This window comes from Panulirus ornatus, chromosome 34 (genome assembly GCF_036320965.1).
Source record: "Panulirus ornatus isolate Po-2019 chromosome 34, ASM3632096v1, whole genome shotgun sequence".
Classification (NCBI taxonomy): Eukaryota; Metazoa; Arthropoda; class Malacostraca; order Decapoda; family Palinuridae; genus Panulirus; species Panulirus ornatus.
The window spans coordinates 12,394,192-12,421,354 of NC_092257.1; the positions used below are offsets into that span (position 1 = coordinate 12,394,192).

Consider the following 27,163-nt stretch of genomic DNA (forward strand, 5'->3'; position numbering starts at 1 on the left):
AGACGAGGAAGTCTTTACCACAAGTGGTTGATGACCAGAGGGACATACCAAGCCTTAGGCTACGTAGGGTGAGTGAAGTGCAAAGTTATGGAATGAAATAGTTTCCCCCCATTTTCCTTAAAATTTTTAGCAGTTTAGTATAGGAAAGAAAACGTGTTTCAGTATTGCTGATCTTCTTCCTAAAAGCTTTTAGAAAGGAGAATAAAAATTATATGAAATGTTAAATCTTGCCAATAGTTTGTATGTACCCCGTTGGCTTCTTGTGTCGAGAAGAAATATGTGACCTAAACTAGTCGGCAAAATACTGTCTTGACCCACCGGTACTGGCCAGTCCCCGGTGAGTCACGGGGGACAGAGAGCCACCAGTAGACCCTCTACCGGGAAAGCTGTACTGGTGATGTGAGGTATACGAGGGGCGTCAGAGACTTAGTGGACAGGAGAGGTGGAGGGGGCGATGGGACGGTATTTAGACGGGGAATTGGTAGACAGGAGAGGTGAGGGGCGATGGGACGGTATTAACAAAGGTTAGAACAGTGTCTCCTTTCGTAGATGTTGGTCTGCAACCCACCCACCCACCCACTCTCAGGTCAGATCAGTGTCCCCTTTCGTCAGATGGTCCGCAACCCACCCACCCACCAACCCACTGTTAGATCAGATGTCTCCTTTCGTCAGGATGGTCCGGTACCCACCCACCCACCCTCACCAGGGCTACGACTCACCGGCATGATCTCGCTGAGGTCGTCCAGCGCGGGCGCCTTAGCAATGCCCACCGCCATGTGCTCATAGGCGGGCACCACGGGCGGGCTCAGCAGCTTCCTGGAAGAAGAGGACGTGGGTCAGGGTCTCGTCGCCTCACAAACACCAGGGTTGTGGTAATGTCCTTACCACACGACACCAGGGTTGTGTTAGTGTCGTTACCACACGACACCAGGGTTGTGGTTGTGGTGTCCTTAACACACAACACCAGGGTTGTAGTGTCGTCATCTCACAACGCCGAGAGGTGTCGTGTCCTCAGCTCCTGATAGCGGGGTTGGTGTCTTACCTTTTTCACAACCCAATACTTGAATACGTCTTGTGAGAAATGGGAAAGTAGTTGTATCAGTCTGTTCGTGGTGGCTAACTACGTTCGTAGACGAACTTTATCAACTAGTATGAACTGTGTCCGTAAGTAGTCTAGACCGCCAGACTCTTAAGATACCTTAATGGCCTATTAAGACGACGGGAGTCGTCATGGTGATCAGCAGAACCAAACTAGAGAGGATGGTGTACCGTCGGAGACTCCCCTCCCCCCCTCCTCAGAATACCTGTGAACCACAGGAGGCGTTTTAGGAATGCCTGGAGGATGGCCGGAGCCTTGAACGTTGCGTTTAAAAAAAAAAGGTAGAAAATAAATGCCCGTAAGGCAGGGGTCGTAGACGGACCCACAATCTCGTAAGGTTTAAGGTTCTAGAGAGACTTGGGATTCAGGAGGCACACGGATTCGTAGAGGGGAGCCCCGAAGACTCACCTGAAGCAGATGGCTGGGAAGTGGACGTCCAGGATGATGGAGTTGTAGACGGCGAGGCCCATGAGGACGCCGATCAGGTTGTACTCCCTGAGGTTACCGTCCTGCGCCAGGGAGAACCAGTAGAGACGCTTCGACGGGTGGTAGACGAACATCTTGTTCTCAGGCTGTGGGACGCGGAGTGTTAGGTCATACGACGTGTTAACGCGTCGAAGCACACCCCGACGTCACTCACCACACCACACCACACACCACGCTGACCACCACACACCACGTCAACCACCACACACCACGTCAACCACAACACAGCACACAAGGACCAGTTATCAACACTTGAGTTGGAATTGGTTCAGTAGCACAGCACAGCACGTCTCTGTGGCTTTGTTAGGAACCCCGAGACAGAGCACCACACGGTGGTGATGTAAGGAAAGATGATTTAGTTTGTTGGGTATGAAGACCCTCTACCCATACCACATGAAGCACCCAGGAACCCGGACACATTTTGGAAATCACGTTCCACTCGTAAGCTCGAGGTCCAGCGGCCTCATTACTATTCTTACTTTCGAAGTCCCCTCCTCATCTCTCTCTCTCTCTCTCTCTCTCTCTCTCTCTCTCTCTCTCTCTCTCTCTCTCTCTCTCTCTCACCTTGAAGATCTGCTTGATGAGGAGCATGAACCACTCCTTCGTGAGGCCGCCCATGTCTAGCCCTGGCTCGCCCTCGAACGTCACCTTCAGCTTCTTCTTCAGGTCCCGCTTCTTGGCCGCGATCTGAGGACACACCAGGACACATTAGGACGTACTGGGACACGCCGAGACACGTTAGGACGTACTGGGACACGCCGGGACACGTTAGGACGTACTGGGACATGTCAGGACATTGTGGTATATACTAGGAAACTGCAGGACATGTTAGGGCGCAGTAGAACATCCGTAAACAACCTTTGTGTCCCAAAGGTTAAGCCCGACACCGCCACGTCTCGTTGGTGAGGACATCTTTATCTGTCTTTACGATAGTATGTGATTTTATCTGCATGTACGTATTTCCCTGCACACCCACGGTGTGGACGTTGACTTCGGGGTTGTACTGTGTATGCATGTACGTAAACATATCCCACAAATATCATTTTGATAAGTTTAAGAGGATTAGTGACTTAGTCTGCATATATGATCAGATCAAGGTTGCATCATTTGGCTCTGATATTATATATATATAGATATGAGATGGGGGTAAGGAGTCTGTCTACTGGTTATCCCACCCACTACTGAATCTAAACGTACATCACAAGTGAATAACGTTACTATAACGAGTATTTTACGTCTGACTTGGTTCACCTACATCCTAGTCATCTCCTACATCGAACATGTTCGAACCAACGTACTCACAGTACTGGTGCAGCTCGATGTCCTCCACCCCATCACCAGTGTGGCCCACCCCGCCCCACCACCACCAACACCAGCGCCGGCCCAGGCTCCCCAGGACCCACCTCCTTGAGTGAGTCCTCCACTAGATGGTTCCTCCTGATGTTTATGTTGAGGAAGAAGATGTCGATCTGCGGCGGCTGGTGCCTCGCCACCTTCGCCACAAGGGACCTCCTCGCCGTCAGGATCATCTGCTGCTCCGCGTCCTGCCGGAGCCACACAAACACAAGCCCTCCGTCAGTAGTGACCCCCCAACACACACACTCAGCTTTTGCCACGTAGTATTGAAAATTATATTCATTAGTGACCTTTGACCCATATCCATACATCATAAGACAGTGTTACACCCTGAAGACCTGCCTTGGAAGACTATCAAAACCCAGCTTGGAAGACCCTGAAGAAGACCTACTTGGGCAGATACCCTGAAGAAGACCTACTTGGGCAGATACCCTGAAGAACACCCGACCTCGGAATAGACCCTGAAGAACACCCCACCTCGGAAGAGACCCTGAAGAACATCCCACCTTGGAAGAGACCCTGAAGAACACCCCACCTTGGAAGAGACCCTGAAGAACACCCCACCTTGGAAGAGACCCTGAAGAACATCCCACCTTGGAAGAGACCCTGAAGAACACCCCACCTGAGGAGAAACCCTAAAGAAGACCCATGGTGGAAGAGACCTTGAAGAAGACCCCATCTCGGGAGAGACTCCGAGGAAGACCCCACCCCTGGGAGAGACCGCAAAGACCCAACTGACCTTGGTCAGGATGTGGCGCTTGGCGACGATGGAGAGGATGAAGGGGTACTGGCAGAAGGAGAAGGAGTCCAGCTTCTCAGGCACCTGCCACGTGCGGTACTCGCTCATCAGGTCCAGGTGGTCCAGGGCGTGGTTGTAGAACTCCGTGTAGTGCAGCAACGGCGGCTGCGCTGACGTGTTGCTCGCGTCTGACGGAGGCGTGGTCGTAGGGGGCGGGTGGGTGAGTATGAGGATCGTAGTGATGCGTGAGGACGATTATATATATACGTACTTCAGTCACGAACCAAAAGTAATTCCATGTATGTACAGTGATGGTAGACTTAGATCAGACTGAGTAATGTATTCAGTGAATGAATATATGAATTCATGAATAAACCACCGTGATTTATGAGTCGGTAGGTCGTGAGTAGAGAGAGAGAGAGAGAGAGAGAGAGAGAGAGAGAGAGAGAGAGAGAGAGAGAGAGAGAGGGAGAGAGAGAGAAGGTGGGGGACTTACATAGTATGGCCAGGACCTTCGTCCCCGTGGGGATCCACCACTTGCTCTTGCTTAGGGGCGGGAGGGAGCGGTCTGGGGGTGGGAACTGTCGCACCGTCACGAACTGGATGATGAAGCCGACCATCATCCTCAGCCGCGACACCTCCAGCCTGCCGACACATACACACACCAGCTGTATACCTGCTACCTGACACACACACACACACACACACACACACACACACACACGCACACACGCACACACGCACCACCTGTATACCATCCAGCTGAGACATAAAGGCCCTGTATATCAGCCAGCTGAGACATAAAGGCCCTGTATACCAGCCAGCTGAGACATACTGGCCCTGTATACCAGCCAGCTGAGACATAAAGGCCCTGTATACCAGCCTGCTGAGACATACAGGCCCTGTATACCAGCCTTCCGACACACACAGAGTCTGTACACCAGCCTGGAGGCATATAGATAATCACAAAGACCTTCAATACGTGTTGAAAACCCGTCCGGAACACGTGACCCGTTATTGAAGACCCCCATTCCCAGACCCCGAGACGCGTGGCACTCACGTCCTGAACCAGTTGACGAGGAGCTGGTGGTCGCCGTTGGGGAGGGAGGTGATGTTCCTGAGGACGTGGGCCAGCACGGTGTACGAGGACTGCGACAAGAACACTGGGGTCTGGACCAGCACGAAAAGCGCCCTCACCCGGTCCTTGCTGAAGAGGTGCGGCCGTTCTTGCAGCAGCGCGTTGATCACCGCCTTCAGGAAGTGCTTGTGCACTACGGACGGCTGGAGGAGAGGCAAGGCAAGAGAGCGTTACACACGTTGATATGTATGAGGATCTCCACATGCCCTTCCTTTATCCCCCGCGTGTGTCACTCATCGTCATTTTGATTTACGTAATACTCCAACACCGACACTCAATGCATCGTCCATCCTAGCAATAAAACCTTTCGAAATCTAGTATGAACTACCGTCCATCCTGGCAATAAAACCTTGCGAAGTCTAGTATGAACTAGCCTACAAATATCTGTACAGTTGTGTACAGCTTGAACACTGACCATTTCGTGTACAGAGTCGTGGACGGTGTACACCAGCTCCATCTTCAGACCTGGGTCGTCCACACGAGCGCCGTCGTAGTCGGGGTCACGCTGTAACAAGGCGGTCGTTAGTGTCAGGTCATTAGCGGGTGTACTGAGCAGGGATGAATGCGTCCCCTTTAAGCACGATGGTACGACCCGTGTCCTCGTGTACGACGATAGGACGACCCTTGAGCACGACGGTGTACAACCCTTGGGTCAAAGGTTAGGGCCATCATACCCAAGGGTCTTTCTCAAGGGTCGTACCGTCGTGCTCAAGGTTCGCACCGTCGTGCTCAAGGGTCGCACCGTCTTGCTCAAGGGTCGCACCGTCTTGCTCAAGGGTCGTACCATCGTGCTCAAGGGTCGCACTGTCGTGCTCAAGGGGATCAATATGTAGATCTGAAATTCACCTTATCTAAATCCTAATTACCTTTCGTTATTGATAAGGGCGTATTACCACTGAAATATATATGGGTGTCACCATGAAGTACGGAATGGCGTTGCTTTGAATGAGGTAACCTTACCTTAAACGTGGCACAGATGCTGGCGTAGGATTCAAACGTATCGAAGTAGAACTTCTTCATGTCACTGTAATTCTTTGTCTCCTTAGATTTTCTGACTTCTTGCCTAGAGAGAGAGAGAGGGGGAGGGGGGGAAGTAAAGAGAAATGTGAAGAATATTACAAGAGATAAATATTGAAATGAGGATGTTTACAATAAGTGTATAATCATTTTCATGGTTTGTGCAGTGGAATAATTCTGTTTGAAGCTTTCCTTTATGATGTCATATGTCAGTAGGTTGATAAATGTAATTATGGTATTATTATCATTATTAGTTATCTTTATTAATTTATCATTATTACGGACCAGTATATTTATTATTTTTATTATTATTATTATTATTATTATTATTATTATTATTATTATTATTATCATTATTATTATCATTCTAGTTTTATAATTACTATCACTGTTGGTATCATTATGTATATACCACGCTCACACAAACGCACGCACAGCACGCACGCACGTACATGAAGTCTTCCCGTCTGGTGGTGCGGGCCGGGTAGACGGGTCTTTGGTTGGCGGTGGCGGGGGCGTCGTGCAGCGGGAGGCGTTCTTCGCTCCTGGCCGACCGGAGGCTGCCCGACCCTCTCCTGGAGGAGGACACGCTCCCCCGACGGCTGTTCACCTCCTGTCGCAGGAAAGTGTTTGGCTTACTGACTGCGAAGGGTGGGAAGGACATAAGGAGAGAGGGAAAGACAAAAGGAAAGGAGAGAATTCCACCTCTTTTTCTGTTTGGAGGAGAGGTGCCACAACGGCCAGGCCTCGTGTGGTTAGTCTCCACAGAAAAGCTACGGGAAACATTAGCCACTCACATGCCTCATTGGCCAGAGTCTCGAGTGTTAGACGGAGGTGGAATTGTCGTGCAGGGACTGGGGTACCTCATAACTGTGTGTGTTCCTGACGACAGGGAAAAAATGGTTAAGGAAAACGAAAGACGTCTATATCAATAACCAAATGAAAATGGAAAGCGTTTTAAAAATGAGATACATTCATTTGAATGGAATAAAACAGAGAGAAAACGAGAAGTCACCATACATTCATTTGGATGGAATAAAACAGAGAGAGAGAGAAAACGAGGTCACCATCCTAAATACCGAAGATAACAAGAGAAACTTAGAAGAGAAAGGGAGACGGGTCCTCCCTTAAATCAGCAGAGAAAACGGAGTCTATCGCACCTGTCTGCGGATGGGGGGCAGGGAGCTGCCTGAGCCGACCCTGAAGGTTGAGGAATCATTAATGTTGTCCAGCAACCCCGCGCTCACCGAGTGGGGGCTCCCCCCTGTACCCTCCTCACCCCCGCCGCCGCCCGTGTTGTTGTTGTTGTTGTTGTTATTGTTGTTGTTGTTGTTGCCGCCGCCGCCGCTGCTGTCGTGGAAGGTCAGCCCTCCGAAGCGGCCGATCATAAAGTTACCGATGCCGCCAAATCTTGATCGATTTTCCACGTCCTGGGAAAAGAAGAGTTGCTGTATTGCTGGTCCAGTTAGGAATAGAAACACACACACACACACACACACACACACACACACACGCACACACTCGTATAGATGAAGAGATAGACAAATAGATAGACATATGTATATAGATCACAACGTAGATATTGTAGATAGAAAGAGTATCCGAGAGACAGATGACAATCAGAATTCTTCACTAAACAAGGGCTCATGGTGGCACCAAAGAGGCAGTCGTGTTGTGCCGGCGTAGTTTGGTGTGTTTACGAATAATCAGAGGCAGAATTCCACCTGGCCTCACCCGGTGAGCGAACGCACCAGCAAGCGAGACATGGCTACATTTCCACGAAGGAGAAGAAAAGGACCGGCCAGTAAGCCTGAGGAAGGTCCAGGCTGTAAACAATATTGCAGTGCTGAAGACCACGTAATGATGATAATAATAATAATGATGATGATGATAACTAGTGGCATTGTTCACCTATATGGAGAAGATGAGTGAAGAAAGACTGAAAAGGGAGTCCATGTGTTTAAAGCGAAGGGAGAGAGGTGTCGTGAACGACGACTCATATACCCAGAGGGGTAATTTTGCTGGCTCCGCTAGCAAGGTTTTCGCCCTATTATACTCCAGGTTAATAAATATTCCAGGAAGTGTGACACTGTATGGCACGCTTTCATTGGCAGTATGTGGTGAACGGTGCGCCTCAGTCGCATACGACACCTACTTGTAAGTACGTCATTTTTTGATATGTACGTATGACGACCTGTTTTGTATCGTTGATATTCAGTGTATGATACTTATCATCCAAATATATTACTTTAATCTGGAAGGTATGATAATTTTCGTGTTTTTGTATACTAATTATTTCTCCCATGTTAAACAGCTGTTAGGAGTAGATTTAAAGATTATTTACATAATCTAGTCCATGTAATGTATGCGGCAGTCATGCACGTATACATGTGCGCAGTAGTCTGGGTAATATAGTGATAATAACATGGCTTCACAACCCGTCATGCAGTACGTTGCTGGGGTGCATGTGGTCATGAGAATCATCATGACGGATGAAGGCGCTCATGATGGTTCGGGTGTTCGAGGATATCGCTTGACACTGACGATCCTAATGACCCTGGCAGTTGATAGGCCTAAGCCCAACTACCCTATCAATCCTATATCTTTCTTTTCTTGATATTCAAGAGATGTGTAATACACACACTCACACACACACACACACACACACACACACACACACGAAATGATAGAAGGAAATACACGTGTGTCAGTCCCTCTTTTTTCGTCTCTAGATCAGTAAGGAAATCCCAAAAACCATTGACCTGCAGGGCAGCTGGCTGATACATATGGAACAGATGGTAGGGTCTGATGACCCCCCAGACCAGGCAGCACGTCTTTCAACCAGACTTCCCATAATGATCGAGATCCAGACACTCATTTGATTCAGGAGAATGTTGGGATACTTCGAGCCGCAAAGGCTTGACGCACGACCAAGAAGGTAGATTTGAGTGATTTCCGACTCCTGTAGTAATTAAATCACTCTCAGATGCGAGGAAACTCTAGATTCTTATTTTGACGTTGACCCAGATATCGATAATTGAAATGACTTTCCCTGGTCGAGAACTGTCCACACATTTCGAGCATCATCGAACGCGCTTCCAGTATAAATACATTATTTTCGTGCGAGAATATCGGAAAACGTTATAATACGACTCAAATGCAGTAATTATCAGGTAAATTGGTACGATAATTGAGCCAAATTTTCTTGGCAGCGTTCCCAAGGACCCACTTATGATGTATAAGGTGATGGCGGACGTAGGAGTTGACAGAATTATGCTGTGTCCAATGATTAGATTTACTGACGTCATCAGGAGCACTGAACTCCACTAGTCTCTTATACATAAGAATTAGGGGGTCGACCTATACATGGGTAATAGGTTCGTTAGGTTGAAATGCGTGCATGATGGGAATGACTTAAATAAGTACTTGAATGGATATGTATGTGACATACCAATCTGTTGGAACCATGTTTGGACAAAATAAGGAAATCCTTAGTTTCCTTTACGAACAAAGCATCTGCTCCACTCTAAGCTACGCCTCATCACTGCCACTCATTCATCACCTCATTTGCTCATCAATAGTGAGTCTCCCGCGTGACTGCCTCACCCACACTGCACATTTTTCTCAAACTTCCGTGAAATGACCAGGCCACCTTAATGATAACCTCTGGTTTCACTTCTCTGACCTTGCAGTAAAGACATTACAGGAAAAGAAAATCACCCCTTCGGAAAAAGAGGGGAAAAAAGAAAATGGTATACCCTACTTGAACACCATTTACTTCCTAAATGCTTCGCTAAGGGCGAGAAAATGTGTTAGGCCTTGGTGCATTATGTATCTTGAGGGGGGGGGGGGTAGCGCCGCAACCCGCTGCCGAGGCGTAGGCTTCCTTACCACACGTAGTCACCGGGGGTTAACCGTCGTACACGAACGAATTAACACACGTGTGACGAGTCTACTTGCTCAGTCTGGTGCTGTGATTGGCCCCCGTCGATGTAGAAGGTGTCGAAGCTCCAGCTGATTGGTCCTTGGGTCGAAGTTATGGGGGATCTGAGCTCTGATTGGTGGGTTATGAATGACCTGAGCTGTGATTGGTGGACGTCATGAACCGCTAGAAAACATGCTTTTAACCTTGAGTGTCTTGTCTTTAGCACACACACACACACACACACACACCCTATCCCCCCTCCCCCCACCCCACCAACCACAGCTGAGTGTAAACACTTGTCCTTGTGTTTGTTCTTCTGTTTTCAGTTCTTGGAATATGTCCCAGCTGAGCGTGCCTTTGGCCAAGCTTCGTTCGCACGAAAAAAAAGATACTTATAATTTAAGTATCAGTATATATATCAGCGCAGCAAATACAGTGTACCTGAAGTGTGTATACTGTAATTCACACTTGAGTGCATGCATTGTTGTGAGTGCTTACAAGGATTGTGATTTAAGTGTATCAGTAAAATGTACTTAAAAAGTTTTTTTCCGATATTTTCAAAGAATAAAGTAAATAATATGTGTTTAAAGTGCTCCTTACGTACTTACAATTTGTCTTGTGAGAGTGCGTGGTTGTACTCACCCGTGACTACATGTACCCACTGTGAGTACATGTACTCATATTGTTAGGGTCTGCCTGAGTCATACCAGGTGTGGAATGTCGTGAGACAGCTTAATTATCTCGATTCACGACGGTACGACTCATGATCACGACGGTACTACCTTTGATGCACGACGGTACGACCCATGATCACGACGGTACAACCCTTGATGCACGACGGTACAACCGCTGATGCACGATGATGTGTAACCTTTTTGGCAAGAATCGTCCGGCCTTTGACTCAACAGGGCGGGCCATCGTACCGTCGTGCTCAGAGACCGTACCGTCGTGCTCAAAGACTGCTCAAAGACCGTACCGTCGTGCTCTTAGACCGTCGTGCTCAAAGACTGTACCGTCGTGCTCAAAGACCGTACCGTCGTGCTCAAAGACCGTACCGTCGTGCTCAAAGACTGCACCGTCGTGGATCAAAATGGGGTGTTGGAACAGATGATAGCGGCGCTGCGTTTAGTTGTGTGGGTTGCGTATGTGGCGTGCATGGCATAGCGTTCAATCGCGTGCATGGCGTTGGATCCCAGGAACTGGTTTCCAACCCTTCCTTGAGCCCAAGGCAGCGGCATCGATCTGGCCACCTCCCAGTAGCCAAGGTTCGACGAGGCACAGGTGTTGGTGGGGCACAGGTGTTGGTGGGGCACAGGTGTTGGTGGGGCACAGGTGTTGGCGGGGCACAGGAGTTGATGAGGTACAGGTGTCGGTGGGGCACAGGTGTTGGTGGGGCACAGGTGTTGGTGGGGCACAGGAGTTGATGAGGCACAGGTGTCGGTGGGGCACAGGTGTCGGTGGGGCACAGGTGTTGGTGGGGCACAGGTGTTGGTGGGGCACAGGTGTTGGCGGGGCACAGGTGTTGGTGGGGCACAGGTGTTGGTGGGGTACAGGTGTTGGCGAGGAGGAGACTTAACTCGTCATTAATGTTCTCCAAATGTTCTTCTGGTTCTTTTCTACTGTATTTATAATGGTGTTCATCAAGTTGTTTTCAGTACGAGTATACATTTGTGTGTGTGTGTGTGTGTGTGTGTGTGTGTGTGTGTGTGTGTGTGTGTGTGTGTGTGTATCTACACAATTTTGATTTAAAAACTTAAATGCTTTGATTAGGTCACCCTTCACTCTGCTCTCTTCCACTGGGGCACATTCAGAAAAGAAAGCCTCTAGTTTTCCCTGTAACTTATTCACCATAATTCTGATGGAATCTTTGTTTTTCTCCTCTGGACTTCATCTATCAGCTCTTTGTGCTTCTTTAAATATGGTGACTAAACTTGATAAGCATACCCTAGTTCTGGTTTAGTATAGGATGTGAAAAGTTTTTTTTTCTTTTCTATGGCACCTTAGACGAGGAGGGAGGATGAACAGCTGGGTGAACGGAGGACCGACTGCCGCGCCTATGATTCGAATCCGGGCAGGGCCATGCGTGAAGTCATCATCGTGATATGAGAACACGGGTTCGCAGCCAGTGGCAGTAAGTGTTTGTGCATTTCTCTGTTACACATATGTTTGTTTGTCGATGACAAATATACATCTGTACTTATTTCTTTGTGTCGATTTATATTTCTGTCTTTGTATGTACACACGTGCATGTGTGTGTATCTGTGTTTGCGTACGTATGTATGATCTTATGTTGTATGTATATATATATATATATATAAATATATGTATGATGAATGATGACACAATATACATCTACCAACACTACTGTGGCCTGAGCCAACATGTCGTCCTTCTCTTTTATTCAACCTGGAATTATATAAGCTGTTGGGTCACATATATTTCTACACGACCACACCGCATTCCAGCTCAGTTTCGTATTGACTCAGTCAATTACGTAATTATTTAGCTGTCCATTTATTATCCTTATATCCACTTAGGTGTATATATATATATATATATATATATATATATATATATATATATATATATATATATATATATATATATATAGATAGATAGATAGATGATAGATAGATAGATATTCCAGCTTATTCATGGGGGTAGGGGGAAAGATTATTGCCCACACACTTGCGACGTGTCGTTGGGGGTAAGAGCGAGGAGCGAGAGTGGTGGTGAGGAGGTGGTGGGTGGACCTGAAAATCCTCCCCTCCTCTGCTATCACCTTAAAAAGACAGACGGAGCAGAGCAAGGGATATCTTTCATGAAGGCTCATTTCCCCTTTGTTTGCGGATAAGACTGGGAAGATGAATTACTCGGGGCGGACCACGTATGTATTGTTTATCCACGGGGAAGGGTAAACAACACGGTGACTCATTTTCCTGGCATGTGTTTGTCCATCATTACCACACCGGAGGACAGCCCGGGGTCACTCGCTCCAGGAAGCACACGCCACAATTGGCATCTGGCGAACACGAGACGAGACCAGCGTCCGTCTTGTGCTTCATACATCACGCACGGGGTTTTCTGTCTCCTCCCCGCACCCCAGTTTTCTGTGAAAGGTTGCGTGTACTTAATCATCAGCAAAGTTCAGAAGGTGAACCATCTCCACCGCTGCAGGCGTCCCACACCGACCTGCCTGCGGCAGCGTCCTTCGCCCGGAGCCTCCGCTGAGAGTTCGTGTACGTGTGTGTGTGTGTGTGTGTGTGTGTGTGTGTGTGTGTGTGTATGTGCGTGTGTTTACGACCTTCCCTGGAGGCCCAGGGGGTAGGGGGAGAAGACCGGTCGTGGCGTGATGCACGATTATAGAGACGGAGGCTAATCCCGTGTCCGTGTGAGCAAGATGGTCAGTATTTACCGTAACGTCAGACCCGACACATTGCCATCCTGTCCCCTGCCGAGGATTGATCGACGGAGAGGTGACGTGGAAAGAGAGTCAGGGTCTAGTTCACCTTCCCTGGGTATGAATAGGTGATGATCTCGTATACCTTCTAAACGCACCCTTTCCTGGTATCTCATGTTGTGGTGTGATGGATAGGGTGGAAGACCAGGCGAAGCGGGAGGTATGGGTCAGTCTAGGAAGAACGAATGTTGTGTTCTTGAGGTCAGGTGCAGGAGGGTGTGTGTGTGTGTGTGTGTGTGTGTGTGTATGTGTGTGTGTGTGTGTGTTGAGTCCTACGGAGGAGGTTGTAGAGACGAGAGATGGAGGAATCCAGCTTAGTGTGTCACTCAGAGTGGCGCAGACAAGCTTGGTGGACTGGACGACTGAGGTTAGAGACGTGGAGGTGGATTAATACAAACATCTTTCGACAGTTGTGTCTCCGAGAGAGAGAGAGAGAGATGAGACATCATGAACTAGATGGACACCAACAGAAATTAGAACAGAAGAGAGACCGAGAATATTGGTGAAACGAATGGATGAAGTTAGGTCTGTTGGAGGAGCAAGGGTCTTATGAAGGCCCAGCACTGCTGCTGCCTGAATCCTCCCTCCCATTGGCAGGAGAGACAGGCGGGAGGGACCATATAGATTCTTTCAACCCCAGGGTGACGGGGAACTAGATGCCATAAGCTAATTAGGCTATTGATTTACTCGTATTTCGTGCTTAAAGGGAAGAGAAGCTATTGCTATAAACAGGAATTTCGTCTCCTGGGCCTAAGTTCTCAACGCGACGCAACGCGTCTGTCTTGAAGCCACAACCAAGAGGGGCAACTTGAGTGTACTCACGATGTGCGGCAGCTCGACGCGGACGTCCCTGCCGCGGCGGAGTCGCACGTCCGTGTTGGCCCCCATGTTGTAGAAGCTGCCGCAGTAGGGACAGATCTGGCGGAGCCGGCCGTTCGTGGCGTCCAGGGTCACTGGTGGGGAGACAGGTCACGTTACAGGAGCGGCACACCACATCAGGGTCATCAGGAGGTCACCCCACCTAAAATGCTAGGTTAAAGGTTAGAAGTTAATGCCACTAAGTTCTTAGCCACACACACACACACACACACACACACACACACACACACACACAAGGGGAAACAGACAGACAGAGGACTGACAGAGCCAGACACACAGCTAAAGATAAGAATCAATATATTGACAGAACTCATGATCGCCATGCAAAGCTCATGAAGCATCTACTAATATCTATAGCACTAATGTTCATCTTAGGCCTACAGAGCAATAGTAAAATGAACCTTACGTTAACTCCTTTAATCCTGAGCGCGACGGGTACGACCCTTGAGCACGACGGGTACGAGACTTGTTGGGTATTATGGTGGTTGACTTGACCCTTACTGATCAGGGAAGAAGCTAAGGGCCATCATACCCAAAGGTCGTCCTTAGGGGCGAACCGTCGTCCCCAGGAGGTCGTACTGTCGTCCTTAAGAGGTCGTACCGTCGTCTTTAGGAGGTCGTCCTCAAGAAGTCTGTTCTTCATACACAAACGCCAAACCTACGTGGCGCTGCCGACAGTTTCATAATCCAGTAATTACGTTAGATGATAATTCGTACATGACTCCCACTTGCCAGACAACAGGTCTTGATCCATTTTCTATTTTTTTTTTCACCGCACCAACCCTGACCTAATTAGTGGTCACCAAGACCCCGCTTAATTAGCATCGCGTCATTATTTTAGGTCAGTAAAAAAAAAAAAAAGAAGGTGGCTGGAATGTGGCCTTCCCGTTAAGAATATATTCAACCATTTCATTCGAGAAAATGATACAGTGGGAATACAATACTGTATTGAGAAGATTATGGTCACGTCTCGAAGCTCCTTAAATCTCGTGGGGTATGCATTCCTGTATCGCGTTGAATCTGCGAAGCCTCATTCATTGTCTCTGGGGTCTCACGAAACATGCGGTCGAAACACGCTTCGGGCAACCTTGCATAAAGTGAAAAACTTTCTGGGTTCCTTGTATGAAATGTGATTCATTGTCAGAAGTCTTGCGGATCATGAGTCGGAACACGCTTCAGGCGACCTTGGGTAGAGTCTGGGTTGATTACATGTGATTCAGTGTTTCGAGACTCAGAATGCACGGATCAGAACACGGTCATGCTTCGATTATCTCGGACAGATCCAGACACAGTTTTACGAGTGATCTCGACGAGCGAAGCCTCGACCAATCTCGAGTATCACGAAGCCAAAAACAAGAATCTTTGAACCACATGAAAGCTGAGGTTGTGCAGCAAGACATATGATGTGTACCGATGTAAAACACTGGACACATCTAGAAGTGAAGGACACTTGAAATGATTCAATGTAGAACTATAATGTATAGAACGATAGAAACGTGTAGATCACAGACACGATGGACTATACGATTGTATAGAAGACTATACTTGAGAGATCATATGATCACTATAGATGCAGTGTTCCCCCAAACACTTTCCTTCATGTTCTGAATCACAGAATTTATAGAGAAGGCTGTGAACCCAAGGTACAACCACATTGCAGTGAACAAAGTCTTGTCCGAAATCTATACGCTGTGGTTACTGATGATAATGATAAGAATTATTGCTCTTTAGGCAAGCCATGTTACCCCTCGAACTAAACGTTGCGACCCTTGACCTTTGACACTGACCCTGAAGGGTTAGATCAAAGGCCAAGACATCATTCTCAAGGATCGCATCCTCGTGTTTATTGATCGTGCAGTCGTGCTCAGGGATCGTACCGTCGCATCCAAGCATCTAACTACCGTCCTTAGGGATCGTACCGTCGTACCCGGGGTTCGAACTCCCGTTCTCAGCAAGTGAAAGCAGAGAAACCAGCGTAGCCAGTACAATCCCCACACGGAATTACAGATACACATGTACTCACGCGGCTCCACTTGAGTTATACCCATAAAAAGAAAACGATAAGGTAATAGAAAATGAGTAATTACATTTATATATCTTCTATACAGAGATAACGAAACTAATGTAATTTTACAGACGACCGAAGAGGTAGAGACGGTAGCAGTTCCCGACTAGTGATTAACATTCCGTCCTTACCCCCCCTCTTGGAGGTCACCTTCAGGGGGGCCAGTCGAGGTCACTCAGGCTGTAATTATGTGAGGTAAGGAGATGAGAGCGAGACCTGAGCCAACGCCGAGGTCGCCTGGCCTCGCACGCCATGATGATCTTGTGTGGTAGTGGAGGATGATCCTTTTTTTTCTTGTAAGTTGATTGCGAGTGAGGCGGAAGATCATCGGAACTGGGAACGAAGACGACCTGTGGTTGTTCCCCCTTTACGCGCGGGGCGTTCTTCCTCTGTGGTCGTCCTTGTTTTGAGGTCGTGCCTGTGTCTTCGTTTTGTTGTGAGGTCGTCCTTGTTGTGAAGTTGTCCTGGACGTGGGGTCGTCCTTATTGTGGGGTTGTCCTTGACGTGGGGTCGTCCTTGTTTTGGGGTAGATGGACCCATTTGAAGCGAGAAGTGACGATGGTACTGTATGGCCAATGGTGACTTTTCACTCGCGGTGTAACCTCACACAGGTAGCGTCCAGCACCACACACACACACACACACACACACACACACACACACACACACACACGTGGTTTAGTGGTTACCGTTACTGACCATAAGTCAACACGGACTGACCCGGGGTCGGCTTAGGCCGGTGTGTGTGTGTGTGTGTGTGTGTGTGTGTGTGTGTGTGTGTGTGTACGTGCGTGCGTGTGTGTGTGTGTGTGTGTGTGTGTGTGTGTGTGTGTGTGTGTGTGTGTGTGTACAAAGGAGTAAAGTCATGATACATATATACAAGGTTAAGCGGCCAGGTAACATGGCTGTAAATCTTTCCGAATCGTAGAAGGCGATTAAGAGGGGCGAGAGCTGGGGGGCTGGAAATCCTTCCCTCTTGTTTTACTTTCCAAAATTAAGAATAGACGAAAGAGCCAAATGAAGATCTTTGTTTTCTAAGGCTTAGTCATCTGTTCTTGCTACCTCGCTCACGCCGGAGATAGTGGACATGTATGAAAGAGTAAAATATATGTTCAGACTCCTTTGCTGTTTTCATCGTAGCGATGTAGCGCCAGGAACTGACGAAGAATGGCCTCATTGGCTTACAACCATTCTCTAGATGTCATGCATGATGCACCGTAACCAGTGCCTCATATACACAGTCAAGCCCCCACAGACCTTTCTGCGGTATCCCCTGACCGCTACATATGCCCAGTTCAGCCCATAGACAGCACGTCGCCTCCTGTCGACCACATCGCTCTAATTCGTTCTATCCGTGCACCCCTCACACCCTCCTACATGTTCAGGTTCCGAACACCCAGAGCATCTTTCATTCCAACCTTCAGCTTCCCCCTCCTTGTCCTCTCTACCTCCGACATGCACAACCTCACAGACAACCTCTTCTCACTCATCGCCTCCAAGTGTCCAGACCATTTCAGCACGCCCTCTTCAGCTCTCTCAACCAAACTCTTCTTACCAGTGTCATAGGTCTGATACAGTGGTATAATGGTAGTCTGTCTAGTACAGTGGTATGGTACAACGGTATCTTGCACAGCGGTAGCTTGGTAGTGTGGTTGTCTGTTAGTATGGTAGATTGTTAGTGTGGTAGCCCGGTAAAATGGTGGCCTGTTTGTGTGGTAGACTGTTGGTGTGGTAAGCTGTCAGTGTGGTAGTGAGGTGGGCCAGATAGTGTGGCAGCCAGATGATACATTCACCTGTCCATTGGTGGCCGGCACGGTGGACTAGGGGGGACCCAGGACCGGGCTCGCACCATTATAGATCTACTGGAAATGTCACGGGTCGACGTTCAACCCCATTCACAGGCGTTCAATACTGAGCCAGGAAGCCTCTGGTCGTTATGTCAAGGTAACTGAAGGCCTTAAAGCAGCTCTGGGATGATCCACGAAGCAGAACAAAACTCTGAGGATGAAGATTATAACCTCCTCCTCCTCCATGTGTAATGACCTTACCTATTGTGTATTTTAGAGTACGTCAACTCTGGCCAAGAAGTACGATGCTTTAGATCGTCTTTTTCTCCGTAGATTCGGTCTCAGAAGACACCATTCAGTGAAAGATAAACCTCAGAATACAAGAAATGCATGAATGTTGCGTGATGATGTTTTAATCCCCATGTAAGTCATGGCATTCACCTCAGAAGGCAGTGACTTAAAATTTGAGTGTGATAATTGAACTAGACGAATGGTGTTCGAGCCGCTCAGCAGCAAGGACTGAACCCTTTACACAAAGAACTAATTCACTTAATGGAGAGAGCTGATAACTGGTTGGCTGTTAAGGTTTTGGTCCCCATCGACTGTCAAGAGTAATTAAAGCCGTCAACATCTAGTTATAAACACCAACCGCAAAAAAAATTTAACCCCTTCTTGAGGTGTTCAAGACAGTTCTAAGGCCATACACGTTCCCGGTGCATGTATGAACTCATGTGTGAACTCATTTCAAGAGAGCTGAACTCTTTAACAGGTCCATTGAAGAGTACGAAAACTCATTCGTGTGTTTGCCATCTTCTACAACATTGGAAACAATAACATTGGCTCTTTCGTACGATGGTGCTTGGGTTAGTACGATACTTTCGCATGATGACAACCCGGTTAGTGCGATACTTCAGCCGCCGTCTGTGCGATAACAAAAAGTCTTTGTATTTGTCTCCCTGAAATATGTACGATGCCTCCAGTATTCCCAGCCTGGACGGCAGGAGTGACGGTCGAAATTGGATTAGAACGAGTGAGTAAGGGAGGGAGAGATAATGGCCACAGAAGCAGGGGAGCGGGAAGACATGGGAAAAATTTGGAAAGCGTGAGACGGAGAATGTTGAGTGCAATGCTCGAGATGGACGAGGAGCCTCCACGACCAGCCTCCGCTACACTACTCGAGGTGGAGAGAGAGAGAGAGAGAGAGAGAGAGAGAGAGAGAGAGAGAGAGAGAGAGAGAGAGAGAGTCAGACACGAAGAAAGTCTAATGTTATTTTATCATATACTTTGATTGAATAGTGTCCTAAATTTAAGGGTTTTAAGGGATGACTTCCCAGGCTTGGGCAGGACTGTGTGTGAAGCCCCTACCTGTACTGTTGTCCACACCAAAGCATTATATTAAAGCTTCCAGTGTTATATATCATCTGAGACTTATGCTTCACCCGAGTCTAATGGCTGCCGTTAGGGTTGACATTAGCTGGGCATATAATTCCCGGGGTCTAGCCATTGACAGCAGTTAGGAGGTAATTATTTAAGATTTGTTGGCAGTGATGTTTACTGTTGGGATGGGTCATTGTGTTTTGGTCGGCAGTAGATCTGGGATTTACGTGCGTGTGAAGGCCGGGCGAGATATGCGATCGTACAATTTCAGTTTCCACGGTTGGTATTTCTGAAATGGCCTCTACATTTCTTTCATTTCTTTCCTTCTTCCGACTACGTTGGTTCTTGGTGCGTGTCCAGGTGTTGTGAGGTATGGCAATGTGTCTTTAGGTGGTGGAGCCATAGGCTGTTTGAGGGTTAGACCACATAGTGTAGCCTAGTGTTGTTATTTAGTATATAGCCTAGTGTAGCCTAGTCCAGTGTTTTTTTCAGTGGTTTATGTCTCCTACTCTTGGTTACGGTACCTAACCTGGTTTACGTTAGAGCTAACGGCCGCCTGTAATGCACCCACTGGTCATTAAACATAATCATTATGTAACAATACAACGAGGGTTGGTACTCACCGTGGTGTGTGTGTGTGTGTGTGTGTCATTAGTTTACTTATGGCTATTCACGTATTACGGTGGGGAGGGGAGTGTTACACTCTCGTTGCCCCGTCTCAAACCTCGTAATTATATACCATGTTTTTACACCTTTCTTTGTATACACACACACACACACACACACACACACACACACACATACACACACACACACACACACCAGTTTAAGCCAGTTACCCCATTTATCGATCAGTCTCGAGGTGAGGATGAACACCTGGGTTAGCTGTGGCCCATCTGCTTGTCCCATGATTCGAACTCAGCGACGCTAACCACTCAACCACAAAGACCCCGTTTTCTCTAAGCATGATTTGAAGTTTTCAGTTTAATTGGTCTTGCTCTGTGTGTGTGTGTGTGTGTGTGTGTGTGTGTGTGTGTTCATTCATTCACTTATTCACTTAAGAGAATTCTTTTTTTTCTGCTTCTAAGTTGATTAGTATCGACCGAATCGTTCAAGGCCGGTGGTTGGCTGTGGCTGGGGAAGGGGGGGGTTAGACCAGAGCGGACACACACCTCCCTCCCTCCCCCCACACACCAGCAGCAAGAACTGTGCATATTTGATAGACTGGTGAAGCTCTCTCTCTCTCTCTCTCTCTCTCTCTCTCTCTCTCTCTCTCTCTCTCTCTCTCTCTCTCTCTCTCTCTCTCACACACACAGAACAGTATCAGCAACAGCTCAAAAAAAGAGAAAAAAAAATTTGACTTCCTATAGCCGGTGCGTCATGGTGTCACGAACCTTACCGCCATCTGTGGGGAACGTTCAGAACTACGACCTTGGCGGTTGACACAGTTACTCTACGAGGAATAACTTACACCTGCAGTTCCCGTTGAGGCCGCCACCCTCTCTCACCGTGACCGCCACTTACAGTTAAGAACAGACTATGAACTTCACCCCATGTTGACTACACTGCGCCCTGGACGGTTTGATAGTAAGAAGGGCAACTGACGCATCTCAGGACGGAAGAGAATATAACGAGCAGAACCCCAGACATAACACGTTGCAGGTCTTCCCCATATAATACTCGACAGACACAACACGTAAAGTCTGACACAGAAGGCGATAAAGGTGTTGAGAAGTTTTACAGTGGGTGATGGAAGTTTTACAGTGGGTGATGGAAGTTTTACAGTGGGTGATGGAAGTTTTACAGTGGGTGATGGAAGTTTTACAGTGGGTGATGGAAGTTTTACAGTGGGTGATGGAAGTTTTACAGTGGGTGATGGAAGTTTTACAGTGGGTGATGGAAGTTTTACAGTGGGTGGTGACATGAGGAGGTTGGGGTTGTGCTGTGGTCAAGGGTTGTCGGGTGTACGGCGCCACACGGCAGGTATTTCGAACGCTACACAAATTCATGGCTACACTTGACCAATTTTTCGCCCCAGTTGAGGAGGGTTGGTGTCGTAGATATTAATGGCTGGGTCGGGGTCCGGTTGGTGCTGCACGCCACCACCCACTTCTCCTCCGCCACTGAGGGCGCTTTCCATATCGCCTTCCTTAGAAATGGGCACGATGACGGTGGTCTTCCATTCTCGTGGTTCTCGTTCCTCTTCAGTCGAGGTCCCATGGCATAATCTCAAGTGGCTCAACGAATGTTGCTCCACGCTACCTGAATACATTGGGTCGGAGATTACCTTTCAGGCCTCGAGCATCACACAGCTGAAGGTCCTTAAGACACTAGACTGTGTAACATCAGTGCTTTCAGTAGTGTGTCTTCCATCCCGTCGAGGTTTTTACTGTTGGCGAATGTATCCTCCGGTGGGAAGTCATGTATCCTGGACCTTCCCTACTCTAGGCTCCTTCGGAATCAGATCCTTCGAGATCTCCCTTTTTCTTTTTTTTCAAACTTCCTTAAAGGTATTCAGGTGTAAACCGTAAATCCCACATTATAGTCTTATCCCAGTACAAGACGGTGTAGGCTTAGTGGATGGAGAGACATGGAATGTAAGATATTCACGTTTCTAAATCGATCTCAGGCGAAAAAGATGACCATGGAACGAGATAAGAACGCTAGCCACATCACAGGACCTTCCCATACGTTGTTGGTCATGTTCACTGTAGTCATCCAAAATCGATTTAGAGCCATGAAAATACTTCCCGATAACCCACTATTCCCACGATTAATGCCTTAAACTCTTACCCTCCCCCCTCGTGTAGTCATGCCGTTCTTACACACCGCTCTAGTGCTATATGGGGGGAAACGTATCTATTGTAGGAAGAGACCACTACACGCGTCTATGTACTTGTGCTTGACTTGGTTACCTCAAGCCATCGTTAATTCGTGGACTGTACGTCATAGATGGATATCAAGTAACTACAAGGGCCACCAGGATACTTAAAGCCGCCATTAATCACTTTTACTGATCCTCGAAAACTATGATTTTCAGAGACTGAAATCAGATACTCTGGGTTGTGGAGTCTTATGACTGGACATTATCGGAATGAATCTTGGCATTTCCGAGTCCACTGTTTGGCTGGAGGCATCATCAATGATTGGTAAATGGAGTCACGTGAGTTTCTCAGCTAGATCCTGATTGGTTAGTATCGAGTGACTTTTTTTTTTTTTTGTGCGCTGGAACTCTAATTGGTTCACGGGTCTGGAGTGAATTAGCCGGCGTCGACGCATTTCACGAACGGTTGATAGCATCCGGTGGTTCTTGGAGAAGCGTAGCAGATTGTCTGACTGATGCATACCTGGTGCTTCACGATCCGTCCCTTGGTCAAGGCTACCAGGCAGGCAGACGCCAAGAACCTTTACCAAATAAAGGTTAGATCCGTCGTCACCGGCCGCGCTCCGAGAAGGCTTCACTTCAAGAAGGTTTCCAAGTCGTTTTAAAACAGTGTCGGTCTCCAGAGGAGATATTCTGAACCCACGCGTGGCTGCATTATGTATATACATACTTCCAGACGCTGGATTTTTATAGATATGACCTTTAAGACTTTCTTTTTTCCAGTCTGGTGCGTTTTGGAATGCGTGACCTTACGAATACCTCCGGTCTGGACGTTTCTGCAACGGATATATCCAGTGATCAGCTTCTGGAAGACAGCTACAGGTGTACACACACACACACACACACACACACACACACACACAGACCTTAAAGTCCTTCACTATCAAACGTCTTCTTTTTCTCTGATCACCAGACTCAAAGTCTTCGATTCTTGTGTATTAAACATCTTCGGGAATGTGCCTTTGCCATGGCCCATCGCCTCTCTCTTCTCTACAGTCTTTAACAGCATAGTCTGTGATCTTTGCAATATGGCTTCTTTCCCATCCTCATTCCAGCACTCGTCGTGCTAAAAGCTTTTGGGATGGACGTACCCGGGGAGTGTTCCAGTACCTCGTGCCCTTTTATTTATGTTTCCTGTTTAGACTCGGCAGAGCTTCACCCTCGCCTCCACCCGCGGGGAACTGATCAGACGTCCCACCACCTGACCCCTTTCAGCACATTTACCTCCAAGAGTCTCTCGCTCCTTTTTGCATTTGCTCTGCAGAGATAATTTGGCGTTGTACTTGGCGATAACTCCTCTCTCTCTCTCTCTCTCTCTCTCTCTCTCTCTCTCTCTCTCTCTCTCTCTCTCTCTCTCTCTCTCTCTCTCGTGTAGGTAAGAGCGACATAGACGACGAAAGACTGTGTCCCAGGTACTCCTCCTTTGCTCTTGCATCTCTTCCGCCACCCCCAGACATCCTGGAGATGCCCCAGCGACCTGTCGGTGTTTGCATTCCTCACTGGTGTCAGTGTCGTCTGTGGTCGTACCCTGAGACTCAACAGATTAACGTTCCACTCCTTGAACATGGCGGTGACACCCCTCACCACTACGGGACGACCCTTTGAGGGTGGTGGTACAATCCTGAGCACGACTCTGCGACCCTTGAGTATGATGGCATGGTCCTTTGCTGGATACTTAAGGTGCGTGTGTGTGTGTGTGTGTGTGTGTGTGTGTCTTAGTAACTCTAAGCGCGTGTAGAGTGGGTCTGTACCTTCCTATTATCGTGCACATTGATCGCCGCAAACATAACACCGCCATAGTTTCTCCCACTCTGTATGTATACGTTAATGACCGTGTACGTTGAGCCGCTCCGTTGTGTACATTGATCGGAGAGTGGCCGGCCGGGGACGCTTCATGAAAAATGACTGAAGTGATAAATTAACGAGCAGTTCCCGCTGGATGGGAGCCCCCCCCCCCTCCCCTAGTGCCCAATATGAGGCCTCCAGAGGTACGATAAAAACCCGAGGCGTACGGTAGTTTCGGCCTTTCGCCCTCACGCGGTAGAAGCGTATGCAAATTACTCACTGTGTGTATTACGTTACTTGGGCGTTTTAGTATACGAATGTTGATTGCTTTAAGGTGGATTTCCCAAGGATAGAAACATTGTGTTTATAGCTAAATTTGTTGAATGAAAGTTGATTTTGGCTAATTGCATTCAGTTATCATTTCTAAAATCACAAACCTATACGCAATATCAAAGCAGAATGCCCTTATCATTAGCGTTACTTCACGTCAGAGCTCAAAAAAGTTTAATGTTGAAAAGACATAAATTCTATTATTCTACATATGATATCAATGTCTACAGCTCACTGTAAGTCGTGTACATGGGAATACATAAGAATGATACACATCAGGAGACCTGATGGCCCATGACAAGGTTTTTTTACCGGAGGACAGTCATAGTGTCCTGAGTCCCTAATCTATTCGTATGAGAGAGAGGGTAGCAAAACAAGGTTCCTCCCCACCCACCTCTCCCTCCGGCTCAACAGCCCACGAGAGAAAATGCTACGAAGAAGCACCGCGTACAGGGTAGGCACACCATTCCAGACCCGACTCTGCCAGCAGAAGAGAGACACTTCTTGGGCGCTCAGATTCCAGGAAAAGGAAGGTCATGTTGGAACATTGACCCGCTGTATCCTGGCAGATCCCCGGTGGTGTGTCATCTGAAGAAATCGATCCTTACAAGAGGGAAGACGAGACTCATTCAACATCATGTGACCTCCCTCCCTCCCTCCCTCCCTGAAAAAGAGACTCTGGATTCATGAGTCATCCAACCCAAGGATCTTGAGGAGTCTCATGACTCGTAGACCGGATTTGGAATTCTCTTTATCTCACATCATCGGCCATCGTTCTATATTTACAGGTTATTGAGGAATACATAATACATCTGCAAGAAACGCTGAAGAGATATCTATATCGGGAAGCAGATCTTCGTTGTGTCGGTGGTGTGGAATATTGAATCAGCCTTCAGGCGCGACTCTTGATCATGACTTCACGACCTTTGGCCTCTGACCCGACCTCCAGGTGTTAGGTCAGAAGTTCAACCCGTCATATCCAAAGGTCGTCCCTTCGTGTTCTGGGGTAGCACCGTCGTGCTCAGAGGGTCGTTCCGTCGTGCCCAAACAGTCGTACCTTCTCGCCCAAGTGTTGTGACGAAGGGTCGTACCGTCGTGCCGAAGTGTTGTACCGTCATGGTCAGAGGGTCGTACCGTCGTGCTCAAGAGGTCAAGATCGACCAAGTCGTCTTGGTGTACGAGCTACGACCCCCTCACCTCGTGAGCAGAGGAGGGAGGCGTCCTCCAGGCCACCACCCAGGACACTGGCTGGCCCAGAAAGTGGTTTGTCTACTCTGCCACCAGTAGAGATATCTCTTCTGCCACAAGCGTCTAGTCTGCCACCAGGAGAGATATCTCTTCTGCCACAAGCATTTACTCTGCCACCAGTAGAGATATCTCTTCTGCCACAAGCATCTACTCTGCCACCAGTATCTCTTCTGCCATCAGTATCTGTGGAACTGTTTGAGCAAGAGCGACTCAGTTTCCTTGGGACTTGTATAGAGAATCAGATCCCAACACAGTCAGTTGTTTATGCATCTCTCGTCTGATGTGACTCTCTCTCGTTGAGTTGGGCTGTCATTTGTTTACTTGCACACCCCGAGGTTAGGTACTGTGTTGTCTGTGCATCGTGAACGTAACTTCTTGCTTTATGCCAAAAGTTTGACTCATGTATATTCTACGACTTAACGAAGTTTGGCCGTTAGGTCTTTCAGAGTAACTGCCTCTGGTATGGTAGGGTCCCCCGTGCTGGCTTATGGGTGGCGGGGTGTTAGAATGGGGGCGCTAGAGACGGCATGGGGATGATATGGACTAGCTAACCGCACAACTATCCTCCACCAAGCAACCCCATTGATTACATGTTATATATACGAACATATGTAAACCCATCGTCTTAATGCATTCGTTTGGTATGTCCTATTATAGTATGACGGACGACCGTGAGATATTAGTGTTCTTACTAGATGGCTGTTCTAAAGCAATGTGAATGTTCTTAGTAAACAAAGGAGGTCGGGTCTCTCTCATCAGGAGCGACCCAACGAACGTTTCAGATGCCGACAAACGTTTTGAATACCGACGAACGTTTTAAATACCGACGAGCGTCGTAAATACTGACGTATCTTATGTGAGTAACATGTCGAAGCTTTGGTGTTGTAGATGACACTGACTGGTAGGGAGGCCTAGTGTGCGTGTGCCTACCCTCCCTATGTACACACACACACACACACACACACACACACACACGGGTGTCAACAATGGAGCCTGTGATTTCCTGGAAATGTTTACAGTCTTGTGAGTCAGGCAGTGATGAGGTGGGCTGGAAGATGGGTCGAGCGAGAGGAGGGAGGGAATACATTTATATATTTCACTGTGAAGAAAACGTCGAAAGCTTTCAATAAAAACTGTAAACACTTTTCCAGGAAGTCCAGTATTGACTGTGGAAAGCCGCTTCGATCTTCCATCGAAGTAACTACATTACATGCGAATATTCTGAGTATTGTAGTTATCAAATATTCATGCCAGTATGCAGGATTGGCGGACCTGTCATAGTTTGTGGGTTAGTAACGATGGCTGACATTTTAGAATTGGTGATACTGACTGCTATTTTATGTAGGTTGCGCTTGATGACATTGTGAGCTGGTAACACTGCCTGACATATGTGCCTCATAGTTTACCACCTGACAACACTTATGTCCCTCATTGTTTACCACCTGACAACACTTATGTCACCTGATGTTGGCAGAGGACATGTGGATGCGCGTCATCAGTTAACAGCAGAAGAGGCTGCGTACCATGATAGATGAGGTACTGGAATATTTCGACCCTTGTGCACGACAGTACGACCTTAGGCTACAATG

At 47.8% G+C, this 27,163-nt stretch overlaps 1 protein-coding gene across 2 annotated transcripts in view; it reads right to left on the minus strand.

Annotated features, from left to right (window-relative positions):
• LOC139759854 (probable E3 ubiquitin-protein ligase HECTD2) overlaps positions 1–27,163 on the minus strand; it is a 54,559-nt gene that overhangs the window by 7,552 nt on the left and 19,844 nt on the right. For both annotated transcript variants that reach the window (XM_071682361.1, XM_071682359.1), the window contains 12 exons: positions 14,043–14,173; positions 6,996–7,265; positions 6,288–6,448; positions 5,779–5,881; positions 5,234–5,323; positions 4,741–4,961; positions 4,177–4,325; positions 3,681–3,868; positions 2,989–3,129; positions 2,150–2,272; positions 1,508–1,671; positions 720–816 (listed from right to left, as the gene is read on the minus strand). In XM_071682361.1, coding sequence (XP_071538462.1) covers positions 720–816; positions 1,508–1,671; positions 2,150–2,272; positions 2,989–3,129; positions 3,681–3,868; positions 4,177–4,325; positions 4,741–4,961; positions 5,234–5,323; positions 5,779–5,881; positions 6,288–6,448; positions 6,996–7,265; positions 14,043–14,108 — 1,773 coding nt within the window. In that variant the 5' untranslated portion in view covers positions 14,109–14,173. The remainder of the gene's footprint in view (positions 1–719; positions 817–1,507; positions 1,672–2,149; positions 2,273–2,988; positions 3,130–3,680; positions 3,869–4,176; positions 4,326–4,740; positions 4,962–5,233; positions 5,324–5,778; positions 5,882–6,287; positions 6,449–6,995; positions 7,266–14,042; positions 14,174–27,163) is intronic.